This window comes from Mauremys mutica, chromosome 4 (genome assembly GCF_020497125.1).
Source record: "Mauremys mutica isolate MM-2020 ecotype Southern chromosome 4, ASM2049712v1, whole genome shotgun sequence".
Classification (NCBI taxonomy): Eukaryota; Metazoa; Chordata; order Testudines; family Geoemydidae; genus Mauremys; species Mauremys mutica.
Genome location: NC_059075.1, coordinates 29841453 through 29867864, shown reverse-complemented (window position 1 = coordinate 29867864; position 26412 = coordinate 29841453). Strand labels below are relative to the sequence as shown.

General features: G+C 46.8%; 1 protein-coding gene across 2 annotated transcripts; it reads left to right on the top strand.

Annotated features, from left to right (window-relative positions):
* Positions 1-1576: 1576 nt before the first annotated feature.
* On the top strand, positions 1577-25005 carry CHGA (chromogranin A). 2 transcript variants are annotated; one of them, XM_045015140.1, is made up of 9 exons: positions 1577-1845; positions 2709-2755; positions 11029-11122; positions 11440-11508; positions 14789-14887; positions 18280-18804; positions 19409-19869; positions 22850-22900; positions 24465-25005. In XM_045015140.1, exons 1-9 carry the CDS (start codon positions 1800-1802, stop codon positions 24546-24548), a joined length of 1476 nt encoding a protein of 491 aa, XP_044871075.1. In that variant the 5' UTR covers positions 1577-1799; the 3' UTR covers positions 24549-25005. The 2 variants fall into 2 exon arrangements, with proteins under 2 accessions (XP_044871075.1, XP_044871076.1); XM_045015141.1 differs by lacking the exon at positions 22850-22900 and having other exon boundaries at positions 1579-1845.
* The last annotated feature ends 1407 nt before the right edge of the window (positions 25006-26412 follow it).

Sequence of the window (26412 nt, the reverse complement as noted above, 5' to 3'; positions counted from 1 at the left end):
GATTGCATTGTATCAGAGCTCTATCCTCTTCATTATTTACCACTCCCACAGTTTTTGTGTCAGCTGCAAACTTTATCCGTGATCATTTTGTTTTCATCTAGGTCATTGACAAAGATGTTAAATAGCAGAGGACCAAGAACCAATCTGTGCAAGACCCCACGAGAAACACACTCACTCAATGCCACACTTGCAATTACATTTTGAGACCTAGAAGTTAGCATGGTACACATTACATGGATTAAAAACTGGCTAACTTCATAGCATTCTAATTTTTTAATCAAAATGTTGTGTGGCACCATATCAAAACCTTACAGAAATCTATTGTGTCAACAATATTACTATTAATCAACCAAACTTGTAATCATCAGCTAGGCTTACTTGCTCCAATTTTGGAATCAAGTTAGCAAGGGGGATAATACTATATTTTGTTAGGCTGGGGGCTGTGCTGAGCAAAGCATAGCTAGATGGCATGTCTTCTTGCACAATCACAATCCTGACAGCCTTTGTCTGCCCAGACTGGCTGTTTGGCGCCCAAAGGCCAAGAGTGCATGCTGTGTGACGTGTCTTCCAGCACAAGAAGTGACCTGTCAGCTCCACTGGAAAGATGGCTGTAACTCTGAATCATTCCTCTGGGCCAGGGGTTCTCAAACTGGGGGTCATGACCCCTGATGTGGTTACAAAGGGGTTGCCAGCTGTCAACCCGCTGGGGCTAGCAGACCCAGGGCGTGCTTGGGGCGGCATGCCGCAGGGGGCGCTCTGCCGGTCGCCGGGAAGGTGGCAGGCGGCTCCGGTGGACCTCCCACAGGCGTGCCAGAGCACCCCCCGCGGCGTGCCACTGTGCTTGGGGCGGCGAAATGGCTAGAGCCGCCCCTGGGCAGACCTGAGCCCCTGTTAAATTAAATTACTCCCCCCATTTTTAATTTCCAAGGGAGGGTCGCACTCAGAGGCTTTCTGTGTCAAAGGGGTCACCAAGACAAAAAAGCCCCAGTCCACTAGTCCTTGAATAACCGGCTCTAGGTATTTTGCTGCCCCAAGCACTGCAGGCAGGCTGTCCTCAGCGGCTTACCTGCGGAAGGTCCCCGGTCCTGCGGATTCGGCGGCCCACCTGCGGGAGGTCCGCCGAAGCTGCAGGACCAGCGGACCCTCCGCAGGCAGACAGCAGAAGGCAACCTGCCTGCCGCCCTCGCAGCGACCGGCAGAGCACGCCCCCATGGCTTGCCGCCCCAAGCACGCGCTTGGCATGCTGGTGCCTGGAGCCGCCCCTGCTCCCTCAACCCCACTAATTGGCCCTGTTCAGTGGGTGACGTTGATCCAGCTCTTCTATGCTTGTTACCCAAAATGAAAGGTGTGACCCGCTCACTGGCTCCCTTCCTGCCTGAGCCAGCCGCGTGGGCGGCGAGGGGGGCCCGAGCTTTGCTGAACAGCAGCTGCCAGCGGAGCGTGTGCGAGCCGCAGGGCGCGGCGGGCCTGGGCGCCCCGCGAAGCAGGGGCTGGCGGTGGGCGGGCGAGGGGGAGGCGGCTTTCTCCTGACGCCATTTCCGAGGGCCGGGGTATATAAGGGAGGGGGCCGCTGCTGCAGTGCCCTGTCGGGAGCTTCAGCACAGGCGGCGGGGACGCGAGGTGCTGTGGGGAGAGGCGGCCACACACGAGCTAATCCCGCCAGCGGATCGGCCGCGCCCCGCCCCGCCCCGGCTCAGAGCCCCGCGTTCCCTGCTCGCCCTCAGCCGATCGCCAGCGCCGCAGGGGGAGGAGCGCATCATCCCGCACCCGGCCAGCCTTCACCCCGGCCTGCCGGCGCCATGGGCTGCAGAGGAGGCTTCGCTGTCCTGCTGCTGGCGGTGCACGGTAGGCGAGGGGCGGGGGGGCGCCCAGGGCTCGGGTCGGGACCTTGGCTGGCCCCGGACGCTCTTCCGCAGTGACTGTCCTTTCAGCACCAAGGACAGCGCCTCTCCGCTTGCGGCGGCTGGGGCATCGAGAGCCGCTGGGATCGCAAAGGTGTTTCTAGCCAGCGCTTCCCCACAGCCTTGCCTGGTCGCAGGCATCCAGGGCTGTCTGCTTGGCGCAGGGTGGGGGGGGGCTGAGACAAGCCTCTGCGTGGGGGGGAATGAAAGTGCCCCGAATACACCCCGCGATGCACTGAGTTACTGAGCACACTTGCAAGGTCATCTCCGCCCGCGGGCACTTTTTAAAGCCCGATCTGGCCACCAGCTCGCCCCTCCATTGCTCTGCAGAGGCAACCATCGCCCGTCTCTCTGTAGCTAGCAGCCGTATGATCGGTCTCTAGCCCCTAGCTCAGAGCTAGCGGGAGCCGGACGGGTACTGGCTACCGGGAAGGGCTTGATTTCATGAGCCTTGGCGTTGGAAGAATTCGGCACATGAGGCTGATCCTTGCAAAACGTCTGGCCAGATAAAATCTCGCCTGCAGTCCCGTCTGCTTCACTTTGGGGGCCTGTTTAAGTCAACCTCTAAGGGAGAAGCCCAAGCCCTATGGTTAGAGTCCGCCCGATTACTGCTGATTGGTGAAGCCCATAGTTAATAAGCTGGTGTCGTTTATGGTCGAAAATCAAGCCCAAGATTCCACCTTCCTGCTAACATTCTGGCCACAGCTGGAGCGCTCAGCCTGCGTTTCCCCAGCCGTGCCCCGGGTCGCTGGAAATGTGCCAGGAAAGGGAGACTAACCAGGTATCCTTTCCTTCTTTTGATTACAGTCATTTCCCTCCCGGTCACCAATCCAATGAATAAAGGGGATGCTAAGGTAAGCTCTGAGACTGTGTTGTTAAAAATTGGAGTGCTGATGTCTCTCTTGCTGGTAATTCAAGAAACCTCAGGGACCTCGGACTCTTTTATCTGGAAATAATACTTGAAATGTTAATAGGGAAGCATGAATCATTTCTTATTAGGGCAAAGATTTTCCAGCTGCATTATCTGCTCCTCTTTCTGGATTTACATTTTATGCATAATTCAAACTGTTTTTGTTTGTTTTTGTTTTTGTCAACCTCCTGATAAGTTCAGCAACAGACAAAGGAGAGTGTGAATGGTCAAGGTTACATTGTATTTGACTGATTATAAACGCATCTGGAGCCATCTTTGTTGAAAATGTAAAGACTTTATGCACGTGCACACATGCATGTGGACTCACTTTTTTTTCTGTCAATCTTTCTTAAGCTATCTTGATTTGCTTAGCAAGATCTTTCTATATGCACACCCACATGTATGTATGTGTGCATAACAGAGATACATATGTACGTATTTGCACATATATATGCATGTATACTTATACATGTGTATAATAACCTACTTATTTATCTACATACATCTACCTATCAACCTACCTAGCTGTGAGAGAGGTGCAGTCAAAAATTCTCTAACATTATTCTTTCAGGTATGTACCTTTTCAAATTAACTTCTCTCTCAAACTAGCTAATTACACTTCTCTAATATTTGCGAAAAGAGCAGAAATGCCAGTCCTCATCCCCTGCCTGTTGAACGTGTTTGTTAATCAAAATCTTCTCTCAAGGATAAGCCACCAAAGGCGCTTTCCCTTTTCCTTACGGGGGGGGGGGGAAGCTCCTGTCAATCTCCATGCTCGCTCCCTTGCACTCCACCATTCATCATCACTGTTACTTACAGTGTAAGTACTACAAGAAAACACTCCCCCTCCTTTGTCTACAGACTGGAACCCGAACAGCTGTTGCAGCTGCTTTGTTTAGAACTCCTAGCCTGCTGGCAGTGCTGTGAGCTAAGTTGATGGCTCATGAATGCAGCAAGGCATTTGCTATTGTCTCAGTCTTTTTTGCTGGTTCAAATGACTGTAATTGTAAAAGGCTACATGGGTAGGTAAGGAGCAGAAACACTTTCTGCTCTGTGCAGACTGCTTCAGTGGTTGCCATCTGAGGAAGCCTTTTAAACCCATCATTTTCCCTCTACTGTAACTGGTGATTTTCTGAGTCAGCTTTGTGATATGTCTTCCCCAAAGTTAAGTGCACCATCTGTGTGAAGAACCCCTTTTCCAATCCTTTAAGATTAAAGGACTAAATCCAGCCTTTGTATAAGTAGGTGTAACGAGGTGGAAGTAAGTGGGGTTACGCCAAATCTGAATTATTCCCCAAGAGCTCTGTTTGTTCATGATCCCAACTCCTGTAATGGGACCTGGTCCAGCTCCCAATGATTTCAGTGGGGGTCTTCTATTAACTTTAGAAGGAATTGGATCAAGCCCCTGATGAGTAATTAGGCTACCAACACACTAGTGTGAGACCTGCAAAATTATATTTTAAGTTACAGAGTAAATAGAAACTCATCAACCTGCCCATAGTGCAAGACTTTGAGGTTTCAGCCCAAAGCATCCATTGTAGGATTCTGCCTGCCATGTTGACCTGTGTTCCTAGTTCTTGATGTTGGCTGAGAGGTGGAGTAAAATTTACGCATGTGCAGGTGGGGGCAATGGAAGTTTGAGCACTGAAAGCTGTTCCTCCATAGCTAGGCATATTTTCTTAACACAAAATTACTTCCACTGAGAGTTTGACCATAACTTCTTAAAGCATTTGAAATACTCTTGGTCCTTCATCAGTTCCAGGGCCCCAGAAGGCCAGTATTTCCCACTTAAAGGCCTTTATTGTTGCTGAAAATATTTCAGCGGGTCTTATCTTTTGTTTCACTCCTTTTAAGGGCCTGAACCCTTCAATGGGATTTTCTTCTGTGTAGATACAGCAGGATGGGACCTTTTCAGCATTTAATTCCACAATCTTACTTAGAACAGATCTATGGAGAACGTAATGTCACAGTGGAGTATTAGAGCCTGAACCTGGAGACCTTACTCAGGGAAAACAATCAGCGGAATCAAAGCGAGTTTTGCCTGAGTGGGGACTACACAATTGTCATATTAATAGCTGCCAAGTTCCACCCAGACGTGGCAGCATTTCTGTGGTGAGTGAAGGGAATCTCAGGCATGTGTACAAGTATAAAATGTGTGGGTGTAAATCAGCATGTAAAGAATGTTAGGTTCCTTTGGGACATAAAATATAAGTCAGACATGGTAGAAAATGATCATATAGAACCACAAAATGTTTGTTTATAGCATTTCTTTGGGCCAGATTCTGATATTTTTACTTATATTGAGAAACACCTTACTCCACAAGTCCTATTGATTTAAATGGGACTACTCATAGAGTAAGGTGCTACTCAGCATGAGAAAGGGTATCAGAATCTGTCTCTTTGTCTTGTTTGGTGGATGCGCGGTGTGTTTTAGCACACGTAAAACTAATATTAATGGGTTGCTTGTCGTATAGGAGAGTGATACCAAAGGGAGCATAGGCGTTTTTATTTTCATTATGTTAATGCTTCTAGTCTACCAAGCAATCCTTATAAACAGTGAAAGTATTTACAAGAAGATATTTCATTTTATTATCCCTTTCTGAAATCCCTTTAATCTGCAAAATCAAATGGTTGAAAGAAATTCGCTATTTACAAATTGTGAACAGTTGAATTATTTTAGCTGATAAATGAATACATCTGATTGCTTAACAAGCAACATTGTTGGCACCTGGAAATTGCTGACTAGTGTTAATTTACTGTGCAGCCACAATGTTCTGAATCTCTTGTGAGTAGTACAGTTTAGGAGGTTAAGACTCTTAGAAGGCCAGCCTGCTGAAATTGAAAAGAAGTTCAGGCTATAAAGAGATGAGCATTCATTTAGAACATTAGGACATGAGGAGTTTGGGGTGCAGGAGGGTGCTCTGGGCTGGGATCAGGGCTGGTGAAGGGGGTTGGGGCATGGGGTGGGGGGAGTGAGAGCTCCAGCTGGGGTGCAGGATCTGGGGTGGGGCTGGGGATGAGGGGTTTGGGGTGCAGAAGGGTGCTCCAGGCTGGGATTGAGGGGTTTGGAAGGTGGGAGTGGGATTAGGGCTGGGGGAGGGGGGTGGAGCACAAGAGGGGCTCAGGGGTGCAGGCTCTGGGCAGTGCTTACCTCAAAGAGTGGCATATCCCCTCTCTGGGTCCTATGGGGAGGCGCGGCCAGGTGGCTCTATGCACTCCCCTATCGGCAGGCGCTGCCTCTGGCTGCCCCTAAATGTAGGAGCTGGAGGGGAGACATGCTGCTGCTTCTGGGAGCTGCATGGAGCAGACGCCGACTCCACTCCCTGGCTGGAGTACAGGAGCAGGGCAAGCCCCAGACCTCGCCCCCCAGCGGGACCTCGAGGGCTGGATTAAATCAGCTGGTGGGTTGGATGCAGCTCACGCGCCGTCGTTTTCCCACCCCTGATCTAGACCAATATTTCTAAAATGTGGCTGCCAAGGGCTTTTCTTGTGGCCGTAGCCTCCTGGGTGGTGGTTTTGGGGAAGCAGAGGTCCCACCCCCAGGGCTGCCAGCAGGGGTTGGGCCTGCCCCACTTTGGAGACGCAAACACTGGAGGAGCAGGCAGCCAGTGAGTACCCCCCCTTCCCAGGGGCAGTGAGATCAGACTTTAGCCCTGGGGTGGGAGGTGGCAGGCTCCAGCCACGGGGCTTTGGGGTATAGCTGCTGAGCTTCAGGCTCCATCTCCAGGCCCTGGGCTCTGTCCCAGGACTCCATCCCCTGGCCAGGTGGTGACCGGTTCCAGCCCCAGGCTCAAGTCTGCTTCCCTCCACCCTGGCCCCTGCCTCTGGCCCTGGCCATGTGGCACGGGCTCTGGCCCCAGGCTCACCACCCCTCCCGCATTACTAGGGCCCTACCAAAGTCAGTCCATTTTGGTCAATTTCACAGTCATAGGATTTTAAAAATAATAAATTTCATGATTTCAGCTATTTAAATCTGAAATTTCATGGTATTGTAATTGTAGGTGAGACAAAGTTATTGAGGAGGGGATGTGATATTGCTACCCTTACTTCTGCACTGCTGCTGGCGGTGGTGCTGCCTTCAGAGCGGGGCAGCTGGAGAGCGGTGGCTGCTGACCAGGAGCCCAGCTCTGAAGGCAGAGTAGCCGTCAGCAGCAGCAGCATGGGAGTCAGGATGGCCTAGTATGGTATTGCCACCCTGACTTCTGTGCTGCTGCCTGCAGAGCTGGGCCCTCGGTCAGCAGACACCACTCTCTGGATGCCCAGCTCTGAAGGCAGCAGCGCAGAAGGCCTAGTATGGTATTGCCACCCTGACATCTTGACTTCCGCGCTGCTGCTGGCGGCGACTCTGCCTTCAGAGCTGGGCTCCCGGCCAGCAGTCCCGCTTATGCACTGCTGCTGGCAGGGCACTGCCTTTAGAGCTGGGTGCCCAGCTAACAGCTGCAGCTCTCCAGCCACCTAGCTCTGAAGGCAGTGCAGAAATAAGGGTGGCAATACCATGACACCTTAAAATAACCTTGTAACCTCCCTGCAACATTCTTTTTGGGTCAGGACCCCCAGCTTGAGAAACACTGGTCAACCCCGTGAACTCTGTATAATATTGGGTAAAAGCACACAAGACCAGATTTCACAGGGGGAGACCAGATTTCACGGTCCGTGACACGTTTTTCTTGGCTGTGAATTTGGTCAGGCCCTACCCATTACCCCCAGCCCCCACTGGCTTCTCCAGATCCTGGCTTCAGCTGCGCAGTGGCAGGAGCCAGCCACAGGAATCCGGCTCGGGCTCTGGTATCTGGCCACAGGGCTTTGAGCTCGGGCTGCCAGTAGTGTGGTGACAGAAGCCAGCCTCGGGGTCACCCCCCCTCCCATTGCTCTGGGCCCCTGGTGCCTCCCTCAGCTCCCCATCCAGGGCTTAATTTGTCCCTGAGCTTGCTGGGGCTGAGTAAGTTTGCTGTGAAAAGTGATATTTGTATGTTTATTAATCACTTTTCACAACAGACTTAGTAGCTAGCTGTGAGGCTGTGAAAAGTGATATTAACATACAAGTATCACTTTTCACAGAAGAAGACTTACTAGTTAGCAAGTCTATATTAAAAAAAAAACCCACAAAAGAAACAACAACAAAAAAAGACAAGAACATGCAAAGCACCTTATTTGTTTTTCTATTCTGTTTAGGTCCAGTAAAGAATAGACACAACTGTACATTATTTTATTATTGAGTCTTCAAAAAAACCCTACATAAATAAATTACACTAATTTGGACATGTATATATGTATATTTCTTTGTTTTTTTCCTAAAGTTAAGTATTTTAGGAAAAATTGTCAGAATGGCCACCAGCAAGAGTTGGTGACTGCACTCTGAGGCCACCAAAAACTTTTTTGTGGGAACCCAGGGCCGGCGCTTCCATTAGGTGACCCTAGGCGGTCGCCTAGGGCGCCAGGATTCGGGGGTGGGGGGGGCGGCATTTTGTGCACTCCCCACGGGGCGCACGGGAGCTTCCGGTTCCGCTCCCATCACACCGCCAAAGAAGGACCTTCTGCCGATGTGCCGTGGAAAACAGCAGCAGGCAATTGAGCAGCTCAATGACTGCCGCTGTCCCCTGCGGCATTTCGGCAGAGGGTCCTTCGGTGGCGCAATGGGAGCGGAACCAGAAGCTCCCGTGCGCCCCATGGGGAGCACTCAAAATGCCGCCCCTCGAATTCTGCCTAGGGTGCCAGACACCTGGGAAAGAATTCTCTCTAGTAACTCAGTCTTCCCATCTAGTGCCTCTTTATGGTGTTTAGGGATATTGGCTACTAGCAGTCGCAAATGGACCACATCCCATTGTAGGCAATCTTATCATGCCATCCCCTCCATTAATTTATCAAGCTCAGTCTTGACGCCAGTTAGGGTTTTTTGCCCCACACTGTGGCCAAGGAAGGCTGTTCCAGAACTTCACTCCTCTGATGGTTAGAAACCTTCACTTAATTTCAAGCCTACACTTACTGATGGCCATTTTATATCCATTTATTCTCATGTTAACATTAGCCTTGATTTGGTTAGGTTAAACAAGTCAAGCCCCTTGTGTCTCCCTCATAAGTTAGGTTTTTCCATTCCTCTGATCATCCTAGTAGCCCTTCTCTGCACCAGTTCCAGTTTGAATTAATCTTTCTTAAACATGGGAAACAGAACTGTACACAGTATTCCAGCTGAGGTCTTACCAGTGTCGTGTATAATGGCAATAACACTTCCCTATTTCTACTGAAAATACCTTGCCTGATGTATCCCTGGACTGCATTAGCCTTTTTCACTGCCGCATCACATTGGCGGCTCATAGTCATCCTGTGATCAACCAGTACACTCAGGTCATTCTCCATTTCTGTCGCTTCCGACTGATGTGTCACCAGCTTATAGCAAAAGGTCTTATTGTTAGTCCCTAGGTGCATGACCTTGCACTTTGCACTATTACATTTCATTCCATTTCTATAATTTCTCTAATTCCAGTTTTCAAGGTCCTCCAGATCTTCTTGAATGATATTCCACTTCTCCTCTGTCCTCGCAGTACCTCCCAACTTTGTGTCATCCACACTTTTTATTAGCACACTCTCACTTTTTGTGCCAAGGTCATTAATGAAAATCTTAAATAAGATTGGTACCAAGACCGATCCCTGAGGAACTCCACTAGTAACCTCTCTCCAGCCTGCTAATTCATCTTTCAATATGGCCTGTTGTAATCTCCCCTTTAACTAGTTCCTTACCTTTCAATTCTCTCATTCCCCACCTCTCCAGTTTAACTAATAATTTCCCATGTGGAACTGTATCAGATGCCTTACTGAAATCCAGGTAGATGAGATCTACTGCAGTTCCTTTAACTGATTTTTTAGACAACTTCTCAAAGAGAGCAGGTTGGTCTGGCACAATCTGCCTTTTGTAAAACCATGTTGGATTTTATCCCAATGTACCCCTATGTCCTTAACTACTTTCTCTTTCAAATTTTGTTCCAAGATCTGGCATACAATTGAGATCAAGTTAATGGGCCTGTAATTTTCCAGATCACCTTTTTTTCCCTTTCTTAAGAATAGGTACTATACTAGCTATTTTCCAGTCATAGGGTATGAACCCCAAGTTTACAGGTTCATTAAAAATCCTTGCTATTGGGTTTGCAATTTCATGTGCCACTCCTTTAATATTCTTGGATGGAGATTGTCATCCAATCTATATCTGGGAAATTAAAGGAATAGGAAATTTTCACAAGTAAAGACTACAGGTCTGCACACTAGTGTAAACACTGCTGGAGTCAAACCAATGCTATCATCCCTCACTTTCCCAATCACTTAATTCAAACACAAACACACTGCTGTGTACTCAGATGTTGGGTTTTCCATGTGCAATGGACTCACAGGCACATGACACATTTGTTGCACTTGTTTTGAAATCTTTGGCCTTGTGTCACCTCTCATCAATATTAATCAGCTGTAACTCCAGAGACACCAGTGGAGTTACTCTTATGTGAGATGAGAATCAAGCCCATTGTCTCATTTCTGTTCAACAAATCAGTGAGACAAATGGTGCAAAATTCTCTTCTCATTTACACTGATGTAAATGGGAACATAGAAACACAGGAATGGCCAGACAGGATCGAACCAAATCATCTATTAGCAGTAGTATTACAGTAGCAGCTAAGAGTCTTAGTCCAGTATCCTGTCTCTGACAGTGCCCAACACCAGATGCTTCATATGAAAGTGTAAGAACGCCACAGTAGGCAATTGAGGGACAAGCTGCTCCCCACACAGGTCTCATCCTGGACTCTAATAGTTAGTAATTGGCTTAGGTCCTGGAGTACAAGTTTTAATAGTCCTTCCTAAAGTTATTAATTATAACTTTGGATATTCTTGATATTCATATAAATGTCCAATCCCTTTTTAGAATATTGCTAAATTATTGGCCTCAAAGACTTCCTGTGGCTATGAGTTCCTCAGGTTATTCACATGTTGTGTTCAAAAGAATCTACTTTTATTTATTTAATTTCACACCTTTTAATTCCATTGATAGCCCCCTTGTATTCTGAGCCAGGGAGAACAGAAACTCCCACTCTACCTATTGTGGAACTAATGTATGTATATATGTATGTGGAATGTAAATATTTGTAGGATTTGCCCTATGATCTTTTTCATTTAGCTTGGGTAAGAAATAAAGCCAAGATGAGAGAGACTTTAATCTGTATGTTTGTATCTTTCTAGGTGATGAAGTGCATTGTAGAAGTCATTTCTGATACTCTGTCAAAGCCAAGCCCGCTGCCAATCAGCCAGGAATGCCTAGAAACTCTCAGAGGAGGTATAGACAGACACTTTTCCATGGTCTCATGAAATACTGAGTATTTGTTAGTTATGAAAAAATCTATTTACCAATTCAGAGACTTTAACCTTTGGCAATGAAGCTCTTGTGCTGCAGTCATAGCATTGATTGTCCCAAAGCTGAAGTCCGGGGTCACTTGCATGAAATAAAAAACCTAAGTCATAATTTTTTAATTGAATTGATTTTTGATGGGTCTGCAATTAAGAGCAAATTCAGTAAATAAACTGACTGGCTAAAGGAGCATGTGAATAGAATGTTTGCGTTGCTGTACCTATAATAAGAATCTTCTGTTGCAGATGAAAGGATCATTTCAATCCTTCGTCATCAAAATTTACTGAAGGAGCTTCAAGAACTTGCGGTTCAAGGTACAGTTCTGCTACAATTAAAGTGGCAGGAAGGTGTTAAGTTATTCGAGTCCCTGGCAATTTTTTAAATTCAATGTACATTATTTGAGTCGTATAAATGTTCTGCAGATAACTTTATAAAACTTTTCTATCAGGGTTTCCAACAAATAAGACCATAAACTCAGAAGGTCATTTTCTGCCCTCGGTTACACCTGTGTACATCCAGATGGACTCCACTGAAGCCAATTAAGTTACTTCAGGTTTACATCAGTGTAACTGACCGTATAACTTACCCAAGAGAGCCTACTCTTTTATGGATAGCAGATACCTAAGGAAAACACTATGGCTTAATTAAACTAAACAATCTTTAAAGTTAGAAATACGATTGAACTTTGCCCAAATCAATGTCTGCTGATTATGAAGTATAAGATCCAGAGCCAAAGCTCATAGAAGTCAGTGCGAGTCTTTTCCACTGTTAAATGCTGTATTTCAGTCATAGTTTAGACTGGAGGACTTCAGAGCATTAAATATTAATTCTTACCCCTCTTAATAGCAGGTAGGGAGAAATGAGGCTCTGCTGCAGAGAGCCCAAAGCACTTGGGTAATCTGCCGGTGTACAAGTGTTGAAATCCATCAGCCCCAACCTGGGGCCATGCTGGAGGCTTGTAATGCTGTTCCCTCTGTGGAGCTTCATGTCTTCTGCACCGGTTGCTTGGAATGTTGGGGGCCAGTGGATTCTGTGACCTCTCCCCCAAACCACCTGCATCATTGTCCTCTGGAACCAGGCTCAACCACAGAGAGCCAGAGCATCTGGGTAATTTGTGTTCTGCTCCTGGTTCCGTCTGTGTGACCTTGGACACACACACTCTGAGTAATGCAAAGCAGGCACAGCTGTCACTCTGCCTCTGTCCTCCCATGCAGCCACAAAGCAGAATTTAAGTCATGCACATAGGGCTGACCAGTTCTCCCTTCTCAGCACATTACCTGTGTGGATGAAAAGATGCTACCTGCTTCTACTAGTAGATACAAGTGTTGTACCACATTTGGGTCTGAGCTCAAGTCAACATAGCAGGAACAGAAGCAACATCTAATTCTTGTATTCTTTCATTCATTCACTGTCAGGGATATTGAATGTTGAGGCTCTGGAATTTCATTGCCAGTGTTTCCCACAGCCCTGGTAAGAAGTAGCCATGTGGCCTGCTTTGGATGACCAGGAATAACATGGATTAATCTCAGAAGAGAAACCAGGAAGTCAACAGACAGGGCGAGAATAAATGAAAAGGAGAGTGGAAGGGCAAGAGATTAGGAAAAGTATCTGGTGCATTAAAGAGCCTCAGTTACATTCAAACACAAACCACCCCCAAGGGGGCCTCAAAGCAGCTTAAAAGCAAAGTGAAAACTGTGCAGAGGGGGCAAAAGCAGCATTGACCTGCCCATCCTGCCTACCACGGAGGTCTCAGCCAGAGCTCACCAAAGAGAGGTGGGATGTGGGTGAGCCAGGAGCATGACCAATGGGTCCCTACAAAATGCTGATCCACTGGCCCAGATCCCTACTTGTGAAGAGGAGTAATGGGCTACCTCTACTGATTGCCCAGTAGCAGCAGCAGCAATAGTCCAGCTGCACGGACACCCTGACCAGAGGGGCTAGGTGACTCAGTCCCACTGGCCCTCATTTACCCTACACAGAGCTTTTAGCCCATGGGGTGCCATTCCCCATGGTTTGACCAAACCCCTATTAACAGCTCCACAGAGTGCATGAGCATTTGTACAGGGTGAACCGCTGTTATGCTCTCAACTAGAGCTACCCCTGCACAGTGACACTGAGCACGCGTTCTCCACTGGGGTCTTTCCTTTCACTCACAAAATTAGGCCATGTTTAAAATAATGCAAGTTAAGCTAGCTAAAGGCACGTCCTTTCTTCCCCTCCCCCACACCTTGTAATTATTCCATCACATGCCTCCTTCCTCCCCGCCCCCAACTACTGGGCTCAGCTCAAAATGTAGCTCATAGCTCGCTAGTGGAAAATGGTTCTTGCAGAATAGGGAAACAACAGGAGGAAGTGGAAGGGAAGCAGTGGCCCTGGAAAGCTCGCTCCTCCCTCCCTCCCTCTTCCACACATCTGGCTGGGGCTGAGGTAAATTGGTCTGGAAGAGGCCACACCTTAAATTATATTTTGCCTGTTCATAGATGTGGGGAAGGATTGAGGTGGCCTGTTTCCCTCTACACAGATTTGGAGGCAGGGGTTAATTTGGGATCGGAGAGGCTATGCCTGGAGAAAAAGGTGGTTGTTCTGATGAACCGCACTATAGAAGAGCTGGGTGTTATGATTTGTGACTCAGGCACTGGCTGGGCCTCAAGAATTCTGGGATCAGTTCCTGGGTTTGCCTCAGCCTTCCTGACTGCTCTTCCTCCAGTGGGCAAGTCACATCATGTCTCTGAGTCTCACATCCCCATCTGATGAGAATAAGACTTCTTTCTCCCTCCCTTTGTCCGCCTTGTCTATATGGCTTGGAATTTCTTTGGGGTAAGGACTAAGTGTTTGTATGGCTCCTTGCACAAGGGGACTGGGCTCTTGGTAAGGCTGGGACTTCTGGGCACTATGTAATACAAAGGATAGGTCATAATAAATGCCTGTCCCCGCTGCTCTTCTTCAGTGGCATGAGTTGTAAAACACCCTGTGTGAAGGAATCCCTATTTATCTTCTCACGGGGGGTGGGGGTGGGAAATCGGGCATACAGGGCCTCTGGTGGCAGCTGATACATCAAAGGGGAGAGGAGCATGCATGGGAGAGGGGCAAGTGTGTAGCACAGTGGGGCCAGCAAGCACTGAAAAGGGAACAGGTGCGCATATGCTGGGTGCTTTTGTATGATGGTAGAAGTGGGTAATTCACAGAAGGAGAAGGGCGAGGCTTCTGTGGGACCATTCAGATGCTTAAAATAAGCACCCGCCTAAGTACTTTGCTAGAAAGAGACCTCACTGCAATTCAACAGCTACTTTTCTGTCCTCTTTCACCCCTAAGTCTCCTTCAGCATTACTGTTTTCCAAGTGTCTCTTCCCATTAAATGCCTGTTTGCTTAGGGGCTATCTGACTCCAGCTGCGCTGGCTTGCACATGATGTACTTTGCTGAAGCATGGTTAATGCAGTTGGTTCACGTAGCGCCTAATTAAGCTGGAATGAGAAAAATGCATTCTTATTGTCAGAGTTTAGTATTAAAAATGTACTGAAACAGTTTTCCTGACACAATTCTTTAAAATATAGTGGGGAATGTTGCTTTCTGACCCCCCTCCCTATTTGACACAGGGGCTAATGAAAGAACCTGGCAGCAGAAGAAAAACGGTGGCTTTGAAGATGAACTTTCAGAAGTCCTTGAAAGCCAGAATGACAAGAACATGCAAAGAGGTTAGTGTCAGCCTAACCCCCAGGAAATCCACCTAGAAAGAACATCCCTGTTTACTGTACTACCAGCCTTGATGCACACAACCTGCTTCACATTTTAGCCCTGTTTTTGTTGCTGAAATAGACTAGCGACCTTGGGTTTGCTTTGGAATAGTTAATGGCTTAAACATTTCATTTTGCAGCCATAATTACTGGAAAAATTCTAAATCATAACAGATACTGATTTGCCATCCTGCTGCCATTTTCAGTATTAAAATGAGTAACAGGTGAGTCCTACGATGAAAGATGTGACAAATTCCCATCCTCTTTAATAGTCCATCTTCTTAGCTTTATGTGTTGGACTAGGTTTTCATGCGACACCAATCACCATTGTATCTGAGCACCTACAGCATTAATGGCCAGCTCATGTATCGCTTGAAGTCAATGGGAGTTTTGGATGCACAACAAATGTAGGGTCCTAAAACAGACCAAATTCAGCTGTGATTATTTTCCCCCAGGCCAATCCTGTTGGTTAACTGGAGTTGCCCCAGTGGAAGTAAAAGGAGACTTTAGGCCATTCTCTCTGGCTCAGCCTTCTCTTTTTTCCATATCAGAAGAAGGTAGTGCCTGTGTGGGATTAGTTTGCTGCAAATATAGTTCAATACAGAATGGATTCCGAAGTAAAATCATGTCACTATCTAACTTAGTGAGTATGATTTCTGGAAGAACTACTTGTTTTAAGCAAAATAAACCATCATAGGATAAGAGGGAAGGTTCTCTCATGGATTGGTAACTGGTTAAAAGGTAGGAAACAAAGGGTAGGAATAAATGGTCCGTTCTCAGAATGGAGAGAGGTAAGTAGTGGTGTCCCCCAGGGATCTGTCCTGGGCCCAGTCCTATTTAACATATTCATAAATGATCTGGAAAAGGGGTAAACAGTGAGGTGGCAAAATTTGCAGATACAAAACCACTCAAGATAGTTAAGTCCCAGGCAGACTGCAAAGAGCTACAAAAGGATCTCACAAAACTGGGTGACTGCGTAACAAAATGGCAGATGAAATTCAATGTTGATAAATGCAAAGTAATGCACACTGGAAAACTTAATCCTAGCTATACGTACACAATGATGGGGTCTAAATTAGCTGTTACTAATCAAGAAAGAACTTGGAGTCATTGTGGATAGTTCTCTGAACTCATCCACTCAATGTGCAGTGGCAGTCAAAAATGTTGGGAATCATCAAGAAAGGGATAGATCATAAGACAAATATCATATTGCCTCTCTATAAATCCATGGTATGCCCACACCTTGAATATTGCGTGCAACTGTAGTTGCCCCATCTCAAAAAAGATGTATTGGAATTGGAAAAGGTTCAGAAAAGGGCAACAAAAATGATTGGGGCATAGAACAGCTTCCATATGAGGAGAGATTAATAAAACTGGGACTTTTCAGCTTAGAAAAGAGGCGACTAAGGGGGGATATGATAGAGGTCTATAAAATCATGAGTGGTGTAGAGAAAGTGAATAAGGAAGTGTTATTTACTCCTCCTCATAATACAAGAACAAAGGGCCACCAAATGAAATTAATAGGTAGCAGGTTTAAAACAAACACAAGAAAGTATTTTTTTCACGCAACCTCATGCAAGCATTTTTTCATGCCAACCTCTGGAACTCCTTGTCAGAGTGTGTTGTGAAGGCCAATACTATAACCGGGTTCAAAAGGGAGCTAGATAGATTCGTGGAGGATAGGTCCATCAATGGCTATTAGCCAGGCTGGGCAGGAATGGTGTCCCTAGCCTCTGTTTGCCAGAAGCTGGGATTGGGTGACAGGGCATGGATCACTTGATAACCTGTCTGTTCATTCCCTCTGGGGCACCTGGCATTGGCCACTGTCAGAGGACAGGATACTGGGCTTGATGGACCTTTGGTCTGACCCGGTATGGCTGTTCTTATGTACTTACCATGCTTTGTTATTCCATACTGTGCAGTGTTCTGAGCTGTTGCATTCAGCAGTGGAGCACCCATGGCCATCTCAGTTGATTAAGTTGTGAGAGTCTAATATATTCAAACAAAACTGAGGGGACAGGAAGCTCCCCGTCATCAAGGCTTGCTCCTGCTTCCACTGAGTTCAGTGGGAGCAGGATCCAGCCATCAGCCTTTCATTTAAACCAAATTGAAAAAATTAAACTGCTGGCATGTGCACTCTTCCAGCCCCCAGGGGAGTATCGGTCTGAAGATTCTTGGCCCTGACACTCTCACCCGCTGGGATAGTAGCCAGTCATTTCAATGCCACTTTTCTGCCAGGAATATAAGCTATAATCCAGAAGCTTGAATACATTAATGACATTTACTCATCTTAAGCTTTTTTTAGCACTGCTTTATTCCATTTTCTCTCTTTATGCCCATTTACTTTTACCTCTTTTCTAGTTTTCTCGCCTCTTCCCTTTCTTTTGCTCTTAAAATGACTGACTTTTTTGTATTCGAGTACTGCCTACGCCCCTCTGAGATCAGGCCCCATTGTGAACAATAATAAATAAATAAATAAAACCCTTTGGCCAACAGTAGCTGCCCGTGACTGTCTGAGCAGCCTTGGCCTAGTCATACTAATCCCATCTGTATCAAGTGGGAATAACACTTCCCTTTCTCTTAGGGTTGTTGTGAGTAGGAATTAGCCAGTCTTTGCACAGGACTTTGAGCATGTACAGTGCTATCTAAATGTAAAGCATAATTATTATTCTAAGAGATTTTCTATTTAATCTCAAAGGCAGTGGTAGTTTATCATCGGAGACAAGGTAGTAATATAGACTCTGCTTCAGCAAAGCACTTATGCACATACTTAACTTTAAGGCCTAGTCTACACTTGGGGGACGGGGGGGATCAATCTAAGATACGCAACTTCAGCTACAAGAATACGTCTACTTCAGCTACGCTATCTTGGATTGACTTACCTCCAGTCCTCACGGCGCGGGATCGATGGCTGCGGCTCCCCCATCAACTCCACTTCCGCCTCTTGCCCTGGTGGAGTTCCAGAGTTGACAGGAGCATGTTCGGGGGTCAATTTATCGTGTCTAGATGAGACACAATAAATCGATCCTTGATAGATCGATCGCTACCCACCGATCCGGGTACCCTAAGTCTACTATAGTGAATAGTGGGTCGGCTTAAGCACATGTTTATCTTTAATTTCACCCATGATTCAGTATAGTAGACATCAATGGGCCTACTCACATGGTTAAAGTTCAACATATATTTAAATGCAGTGTTAACAGGATGGACTTACTCATGTGCTTAAAGTGAAACATAGGTTTAATTAAGTGATTTTTTTTCCCGGAGTTGAGCCATAGATCAGTAAGAAGCCTCCTCATTTGTGAAATAGACTTCTAAAGAGAGGTTCTGGTTTTGCCATGTTGCCACTACAGATAACTCAAGGGAAATTGCTGCGGAGGAGCCCACAGCCTCATTTGCTGAGCTAGCAGCAGAGAGAAGCCAGCAGAACAGTGATAGGGAGGAGTCCAAGGAGGATGAGAAAAACAGCCTGGAAGAGAGGGAGCTAAGACTGCATGAAGCTGGCCCTGAAGACGACAAGGAGAATGCAGAGGAATCTGACAGCAGCGAGGTCAGTGAGGCTGAAGAATCGCCAAGAGAAGATGCTTTAGACAACCACATCAATGACGACCTCCGAGAGGATGAGCTGGCCGAGCACAAGCTCCAAGAGGCTGAAGAGGAGCAGCCTGAAGAGACCAACAGAAGCCAGGAGCTTCAGGGAGAGAAGAAGCATATTTCCAAACAGGGCCAGGAAGAGAGCCAAGAAGCAGGAGAGGAGACCCTACAAGAGCATACTGAGGAAGAGGATGCTGGGAGAAGCACCCTGGAAGATGAGCAGCCTACAGAAGCAGACAGGATACTTGGCTCAGCTGAGGATGAGACAGAGGAGACTCCAAGCGGTATGTATCCCATATGTATCCCATCTTATTCATTTTGTGCTGTTTGACATAAGGAGAGCTCTGGGCCAGTTTCACAAAGGTATTTAGAGGCCTAAAAGTGCAGCCAGGTGCTTAGTGGGATTTCCAAGTGCACCTAAGCATGTTAGAAGCATAACTCCAACCAGCAGTTATACACAAATCCCCCTAGGCCCATCTGCATCTTTAGACACCAAAATACTGTTGTAAATCTGCCCATCAGTTACTTCACTCTGAGCCTTATGATGGGTCTGGTCAGTTTTCAAAGAGCTTTTACATCATTTATTGAAGCCTCTCAGGCTTTTTAAAAGCTTCTTGACTACTAGCTCCAGTGTCTTTGTCATCAGTGTTGCAGTGCATATGTGTCTTCTCCTCCTGCACGTCTAGCTGTATTTTCATGTGACCTGTGTTGTATACAAGGGGTCAGACTTAACATTCATAATGGTCCCTTCTGGCCTTAAAATCCATGAATCTGTTGCTTCAGCATGTCTGTCAGTTCACATAGAGCAATTCAGTAAGAAATAAGGCTTGGTGCAAAGACTGGGTCTAACTAATCTAAACACCATTTCATTGTCATTCTGTTCAATAGATGCTTCAGATAACAAAGATGCTTTGGGCTTTGGCCAAGGTTTGAAGAACTCGGAAGAGGAAGAGAAATCCCATGGACTAAAAGGAGGAAGGCATCGGTCAGAGGATGAAGCAATGCAGGCACAGGACACCTTCCACCCTAGGGATGTCAAAAGCAAGGAAGTGGAGGAGGAGCCCTCCAGAGAGTGGGAAGACTCCAAGAGATGGAACAAAATGGATGAGCTGGCCAAGCAGCTGACATCCAAGAAGCGCATGGAGGAAAACGACAGCAGCGAAGAACCAGATAGGTCCATGAAAATGTCCTTCAGGTCCCACAAGTATGACTTCCATAACCCAGAAGAGGATATGAGAAGGTCATGGAAACATCACGCTAAGGAGGACAGCAGCGACGCAGGGTTTCCGCTTGCTGCCATGCCTGAAGAAAAGAAGGATGAAGAAGGAAGCGCTAACAGAAGAACAGAGGTTGGTGTGACACCTGTGCATGCACTTTATAAAAAAAAAAAAATCCAGTCATTTGCAGGGTATCAAAAGTGCACTGAGAGGTTTAGGAAGGTGCCATATTTTTTTAAATATCTGACACCGTTACTTTATTATGCCCAGTGTTAGGCAGGTAGGTGTGTTTTGTTAGTCTGTGATCCTCTCTCAGTTCAGGGTTGGTTTTTATTTGATTGCTCTGGAGTTTATAAGACTCTGGAACTAATTTACACATTGTCCTTCAGACCCTCTGAAATCCAGGCAGACTAGTCACTCTGCGCACCAGGTTTGCACACAGAACCAAGAGCAATGCCTTTGTACTCCCAGGAAACTGCAGGGAGCCTAATCTGCTCCTGTTTTTGAACCAGTCTTAGAAACAACCAAACCCCCTTCACACTAGCCTGGCTCATAGGCCTGAGACCAGCAGTAGAATTTCTCTTTTTGCACGCTGGCTGTCTCAGAATGGGGCATCTTAGTTTGGAAATCACCCCACTGACTACGTGGGGCTGGGGGTAGGACTAGACCTCTCTTGTGAGAGGCAACAAGCCACCAGTACCAACCTTCACCAAGCCACCAGTAAATGAGGGAAGAGAAGCCATTGAGTTCAGTTCAACAAGGGAGGGGCTACACCCCCTGTGCCCTGCTCAGTTACAGCAAACATTATAGGTGTAGTTTAACCTCAATACATGGGAAGAGGAGCAGGGAGCTTAATACTAATACTCACAGAGACAGGTCAGACTTTAGGATTTACTGACTGACAGACCACCTCACAGCCCAGACCCTGTCCCCCTGCCCAGGGGGGGACTAACAGCCCACCCCCCCTGATCACCGTACTCCAGAGGGTGCCACCTGCATCCCAGCTGGGGGAGGGATCAACAGTCCTCCCTGCACTCCTAAGGGATACCCTATACCCCTGCCCCGGAGAGGGACTGACAGACCCCTGGAACCTACCCCCACCTCCAAGGAGGCACTGACAGATCATACCACATGCCCAGCGCTAACCGCTACAGATCTCCCCCCCCTCCTCCCAAGTGGGACACCCCCCCTGCACCTCACCATAGGGAACCTGCCAGATCCTACACCCCTGTGAACCCTCCCCTTGATCTTCCACACTGAGCCCCCCGCCCCACACACACACACTCTGCGACTTGGGGGAGGGAGTGACACCCCCCCGGCACACCTCCTGGGGACCTCCCCTCCCCCACAACTCCCATAGGTAACCCTTAAGGCATCCAAGTCCCCTGCACTGGGAAGAGCCCAATGGCCACACACATGCCTGCCCAACCCCTCCCCGAGGACACCGTCGCTGTACTTCTCCCCCCCACACACACACACTCTTGCCATAGGGGACCCTCTCCTGAAACCACATGTGCCCAATCCTGGCACACTCTACTTTGGCGGCCTGCCCCTTTCCTGGTGACCAGTGTAAGTGCCCCCAAACTCAGATTTCCTCCACCTGCTCCCCGCAACCTGGGGGGATGCTCCCTACCAGGCACCAGGAAGGTGTGCAGAGCTGGTGGTGAGGATGAGGAGCTGGTACAGAGCTGGGGGTGGGAAGAGCCTTGCAGGAGCCCCTCCGTGGTATTTCTTATTGCAGGTCATTTTTACCATAGGTCAGTGGGTCTCAAACTGTGGGTCAGGACCCCATTTTAATGGGGTCACCAGGTGTGGCATTAGACTTGCTAGGGCAGAAACTGAAGCCTGAGCCCCAGGGCCAAAGCCATAGTACAGGGCTTCAGTCCTGGGTGGAGGAGGCTTAGTTTACAGAACCACCCCCACCTGGGGCTGAAGCCCTTGACCTTTGGTCCTCCTGCCCAAGGTGGTGGGGCTTAGGCTTTGGCAGGCTCAGGCTTCGGTTCCCCTCTGCTGGGGTCATGTAGTAATTTTTTATCATCGGAAGGGGGTTGTGGTGCAATGAAGTTTGAGAACTGAGGCCATAGGTTAAGCTGTAGGGGGGAGGGATAGCTCAATAGTTTGAGCATTAGTCTACTAAACCCAGAGTTATGAGTTCAATCCTTGAGGGGGCCACTTAGGCAAAAATCAGTACTTGGTCCTGCTAGTGAAGGCAGGGGGCTGGACTCTATGACCTGTCAAGGTCCCTTCCCATTCTAGGAGATAGGTATATCTTATTATAGCAGTGGTGACCAGAGTGCAGTGAATTAGGTTTCATAACATCTTTGTCCTGGGGCCAACGCCTGGAGAAGTAGGACCTACCCACCAGCTACCCGGAGGAACAGCCAAGGAAAAGCTATACATGTTGGCTTGGGCAGGATGCAGTACTTGTTCTTTTGTGTGAAGTGGATTTGAATTCAATAATCATAATGGAAGTTACCCCTACTGTCCCCTAGGGAGCCACTGCTGTTCACATAATGCTGAAAACAAGAGCTAGGGTAAGCTTGACTTTTTAATGGCAGAGGTTTGACATGCTCTTTACCTGCTGCAGCAGGAATGCAGCCCCAACCAAAGCCGGAGCATCAGCCATTTTCATGACCATGTATAAATATGTCACTGACACACACTCTCACTCTCTCTCTAGCAAGGACAAGACCTTTCTACTTAGCAGAGACCTTTCTTTACCTGAGTTGGTGCAGAGTTGTGGTTTGGTGTTGCTTAATGCTTAGTTCACTTTTTGCAGATGATCAGTGTCTGTGCTTATGCAGCCACAGTCAGTGACACATGTACCAAATTAGCCTGCTGATTTGAGTCCCTGTTGTTGAAATACATTTACATTTTTGTAGTAAAAAATAGGATTTCAGGACAGACTGGAATTTGGACCAGCACCATACAGTTATGGAGGCTTAATCTGTATCTTTAAATTACTAACAAAAATATGCTCAGGTAAAGTAGCAGCTGTGAATACACAAGAGCAACTTTAGAAAAATCATCAATTTTAGAGCACATTTTCAAAAGAGTTGCTCATGTTGTACACTGAGTTCTTCCCTATGATCTCTCAACTTCTTGTACACAGGTCCTAAATGCACAACTAGGCATGGCAACTGCTCTGCTTCTACAAACACAGGTAATTAGGCAGATACATTTTGCAGGTATTTAGGCACTTTGATTTCAATGGAAGTTAGGTGCCTTTGTGAATCCCAGCCTCTGTTTCTCAGGTTCCGTCTCTCAAAGTAGGGGCACTACTTACCTGGCTCACAAAGGTGTTGTGAAGACTGATTAATGTATAGTACATACTTTGAAAATATAAAACATCACAAAAGTATCCAGAATGATTAAACCCAGATTATTCTACACATGCGTCTAGATTGGGGTTACGCTTCAGAATGAGAGAAATGTGCTGGCATGTACAGCACATGAATATTAACAATATCCAGTTTGTTTATAGCTTCTCTGAACAACCCAGCTCTATTTTAAAGAAATTAACCCCCCCCAAACAACAGCTTCTGATCTCCTCTCTGCTCAGCTGGATGCCTCAGAACTCCTACATCAATGTATTGTAAATACCTTCCTTTTCTTAAATCTCAAGAGCAGTGAGGCACTCCCACAGCACCGATGTAGGTGCGAAGAGCATGACACACCTGATTCTTAATTGAAATACTTTATTTTCAGAAAAAAAGGGAATAGGTGGGATGATTTGCACTTGCCTGAAACCACAGCCAAAAATAGTTTATGCAAAATTCAGCTAAAGGGCTTGTGGAGGTGTCCAATGGGTAGATGTCCACACCACCAAAAAATCCCCCGAATACATACTGATATTTATATTACAGTAGCACTTAGAGCAGTGGTCCCCAAACTTTTTACCTTGTGCCCCCCCCAGTGACCCCGGAGCCAGGGCCAGGAGCTCTGGGAAGGGGGGAGATGCGGACATGGGTAAGGGGGCCGTGGTTGGAGCCATAGCTGGGGACAGGGGCGGGAGCACTGAAATAGGTTATCTATGGAGGTGGTGGAATCTCCATCCTTAGAGGTTTTTAAGGCCCAGCTTGACAAAGCCCTAGCTGGGATGATTTAGTTGGTGTTGGTCCTGCTTTGAGCAGGGGGTTGGACTAGATGACCTCCTGAGGTCTCTTCCAACCCTAATATTCTATGATTCCATGAGTGGTGCCGGAGGCCGGCAGCCACGGCTGGAAGCAGAGCCTCAGGAGAGGAGGCAGCAACTGGGGCCCTGGGTGCGGGGCCCTAGGAATGGAACAGGGTGGTGCTCCCTCCCTGCCCAACACGGGGTCTAGGCTAGGCCCCTGCCGCACGCCTCCAAAGGGGCATGCCCCACAGATTGGGGACCTCTGACCAAGAGTTTCTGGCCAAAAGTCAGGCCTTAACATGCTATGTCAGGCCCCACATTGTAGGAGACTGTCTCTGCCCTGGCAAGCTCATAGTCTAAATAGAGGCACAAAGGGGTGATAATGACTTGACCAAGATCACACAGTAGGCCACTGGCTGAACTGGGAACAGAACCCTTATCTCTTGACTTCCAATGTGTTATCCACTAGATAACACTGTCTCTGCCCCTGCTTCGCCTGTCGGGCCCAGATAAATACCATAAACTCTTTGATTGGTCAACGCAAAGAAAGGGACTTAGGGATGACGTTATGCTGTGTAATTATCTCTCATTTTTACTTCTGATGTTTTAGGATCAGGAGTTGGAAAGCCTGGCAGCAATAGAAGCCGAACTGGAGAAAGTCGCCCACAAGCTCCATGAATTGAGGCGGGGCTGAAGTTCCCCCTACGCATAAAACATGAGCAAAAGCCAGAAATTAACTCATCCTTTTACACTGCATCTTAAGTTACTGATTCAAAAAGTAAAAAAAAAAATAAAGACGGAGCAGAAGCATTTCATCCAGGAAGCCAAAATTGCTAGGAAATGACAGGCTTGCCCTCTTTGCAGTAATATTACACTCATCGTCGGCTTCTTCCTTGATTTTGTGCTCCCTTAGCCACTATGGTTCTCTCTTGTACCCTTTGGATAATTGTATCCCGAGCAGTGTGACTTACTCATGTACTTTGTTTGTTTGGGTTTTTCTTTTTCTCTTTTTTAAAGACAGCTTTCTAGAATGTTTTACTTCTACCGTTAGATTCACTGGATAAAATTGCAATAACTTCTCTTTTGATTAAAAGCTGAGAACTCTGACTGTAATATATTCTATATAAAAATTTATCTAAGGAAAAATAAAACTGTGATGGGTTCCTTTCTTTGCCTTTCGAGCTCCAGCCTCAATCCTCAGCACTGAACACAGCAAGAGTTTCTCTTTATATGGTGCCAAGTAGAGGAAGTGTTGAAGTCTCCACTAGTACCATGAAAAGAGTTCAGTGTAACCTCCAGGTTTTGCATAGGCTTCCATTAGCATGAAACAACAGAACACATCAAGACGGCCACAGGGCATAGAGTAATTCAGCTCCACCACTCACAAGCTGCACAGAGGTCAGGAAGTATGGTGATAGGCAACAGTACAAACCCCGAAGATAAATGGAAAAAGGCCATTCACGCTAAGAAAAGCACAGGGCCCAATCCAATTGATAGACTTCAGTAGGTGATACAGAGCAAGGCCCAGGATCTATAGACCTACAACACGAAGTTAAGCAACGTGAATATAGTTTAGACATTTAAGGAATTGGTCAGCCTGGGGATTAAAAGGAAGTCATCTGGGGAGCATGTGACACTCCTGTAAGTGAATTTTTAAACCCTAGTAAATATGAGAATGTGAGTTTTGTATTTGCAGAGAATTAAACTATTGAAAGTCTTCCAGCAACAGTAAAAGGCCCAGCCTTAAGGAATCTAATTCTGGTTTCAGTCACTCTGATCCCCAGGAAGCTGGACAACTTTAATTATAACTAAGAGCAGAATTTAGGCCAAGAAGATCACAGAATTCTCTCACATTCTGTGGGCCAAATTCTAGCCTCAAGACAAACATGTACAACTTCAAACATTTCAGAGAGCATCCAAGGAGTGTAACTGAGGACCTATTTTGTCCTCTAAGGGTCCCACTACACAACAATACACCCATGCAGGGTCAAACAAAGCTAATGACAGGGTGGTACATCATGCCAGCACTTATACCCTAGCCACATCAGATTCTATAAAATAAACTTTTACCTTACAGCCACAAAGGCAACCTCTCAAACATGACTTGAGGAAGCAGTGTCTTACTGAGTCTACAATACGGCAGTCAAACTACAGCTCTAAAAGGGTTGAACTGTCCCATTCATCTCAATGGGTGTTAACTCTGAAACTTAATGACATTAAAAGGCCACAGCTACCACTGTATCATAAATGCCTAGACAGATATGGCACCAGGGTTACATAGTTAATTGATGTCAAGTATCAGAGGGGTAGCCGTGTTAGTCTGGATCTGTAAAAAGGAAAAAGGAGTCCTGTGGCACCTTATAGACTAACAGATGTATTGGAGCATGAGCTTTCGTGGGTGAATATCCACTTCATCAGACACCTGACGAAGTGAGTATTCACTCATGAAAGCTTATGTCTGTTAGTCTGTAAGGTGCCACAGGACTCCTTGTTGCTTTTTATAGTTAATTGATTAACATCGTTTTAGCAGATGCATCAAGGTAATCTGGGATTGTGGA

Excerpts from the sequence above, each read along its gene's own strand:
- CHGA (XM_045015140.1), top strand. The coding sequence starts at position 1,800 with ATGGGCTGCAGAGGAGGCTTCGCTGTCCTGCTGCTGGCGGTGCACG. Across the intron at positions 11,123-11,439 it reads CCTAGAAACTCTCAGAGGAG|ATGAAAGGATCATTTCAATC; the intron begins GTATAGACAGAC and ends CTTCTGTTGCAG. Across the intron at positions 22,901-24,464 it reads CTCTGCTTCTACAAACACAG|GATCAGGAGTTGGAAAGCCT; the intron begins GTAATTAGGCAG and ends CTGATGTTTTAG.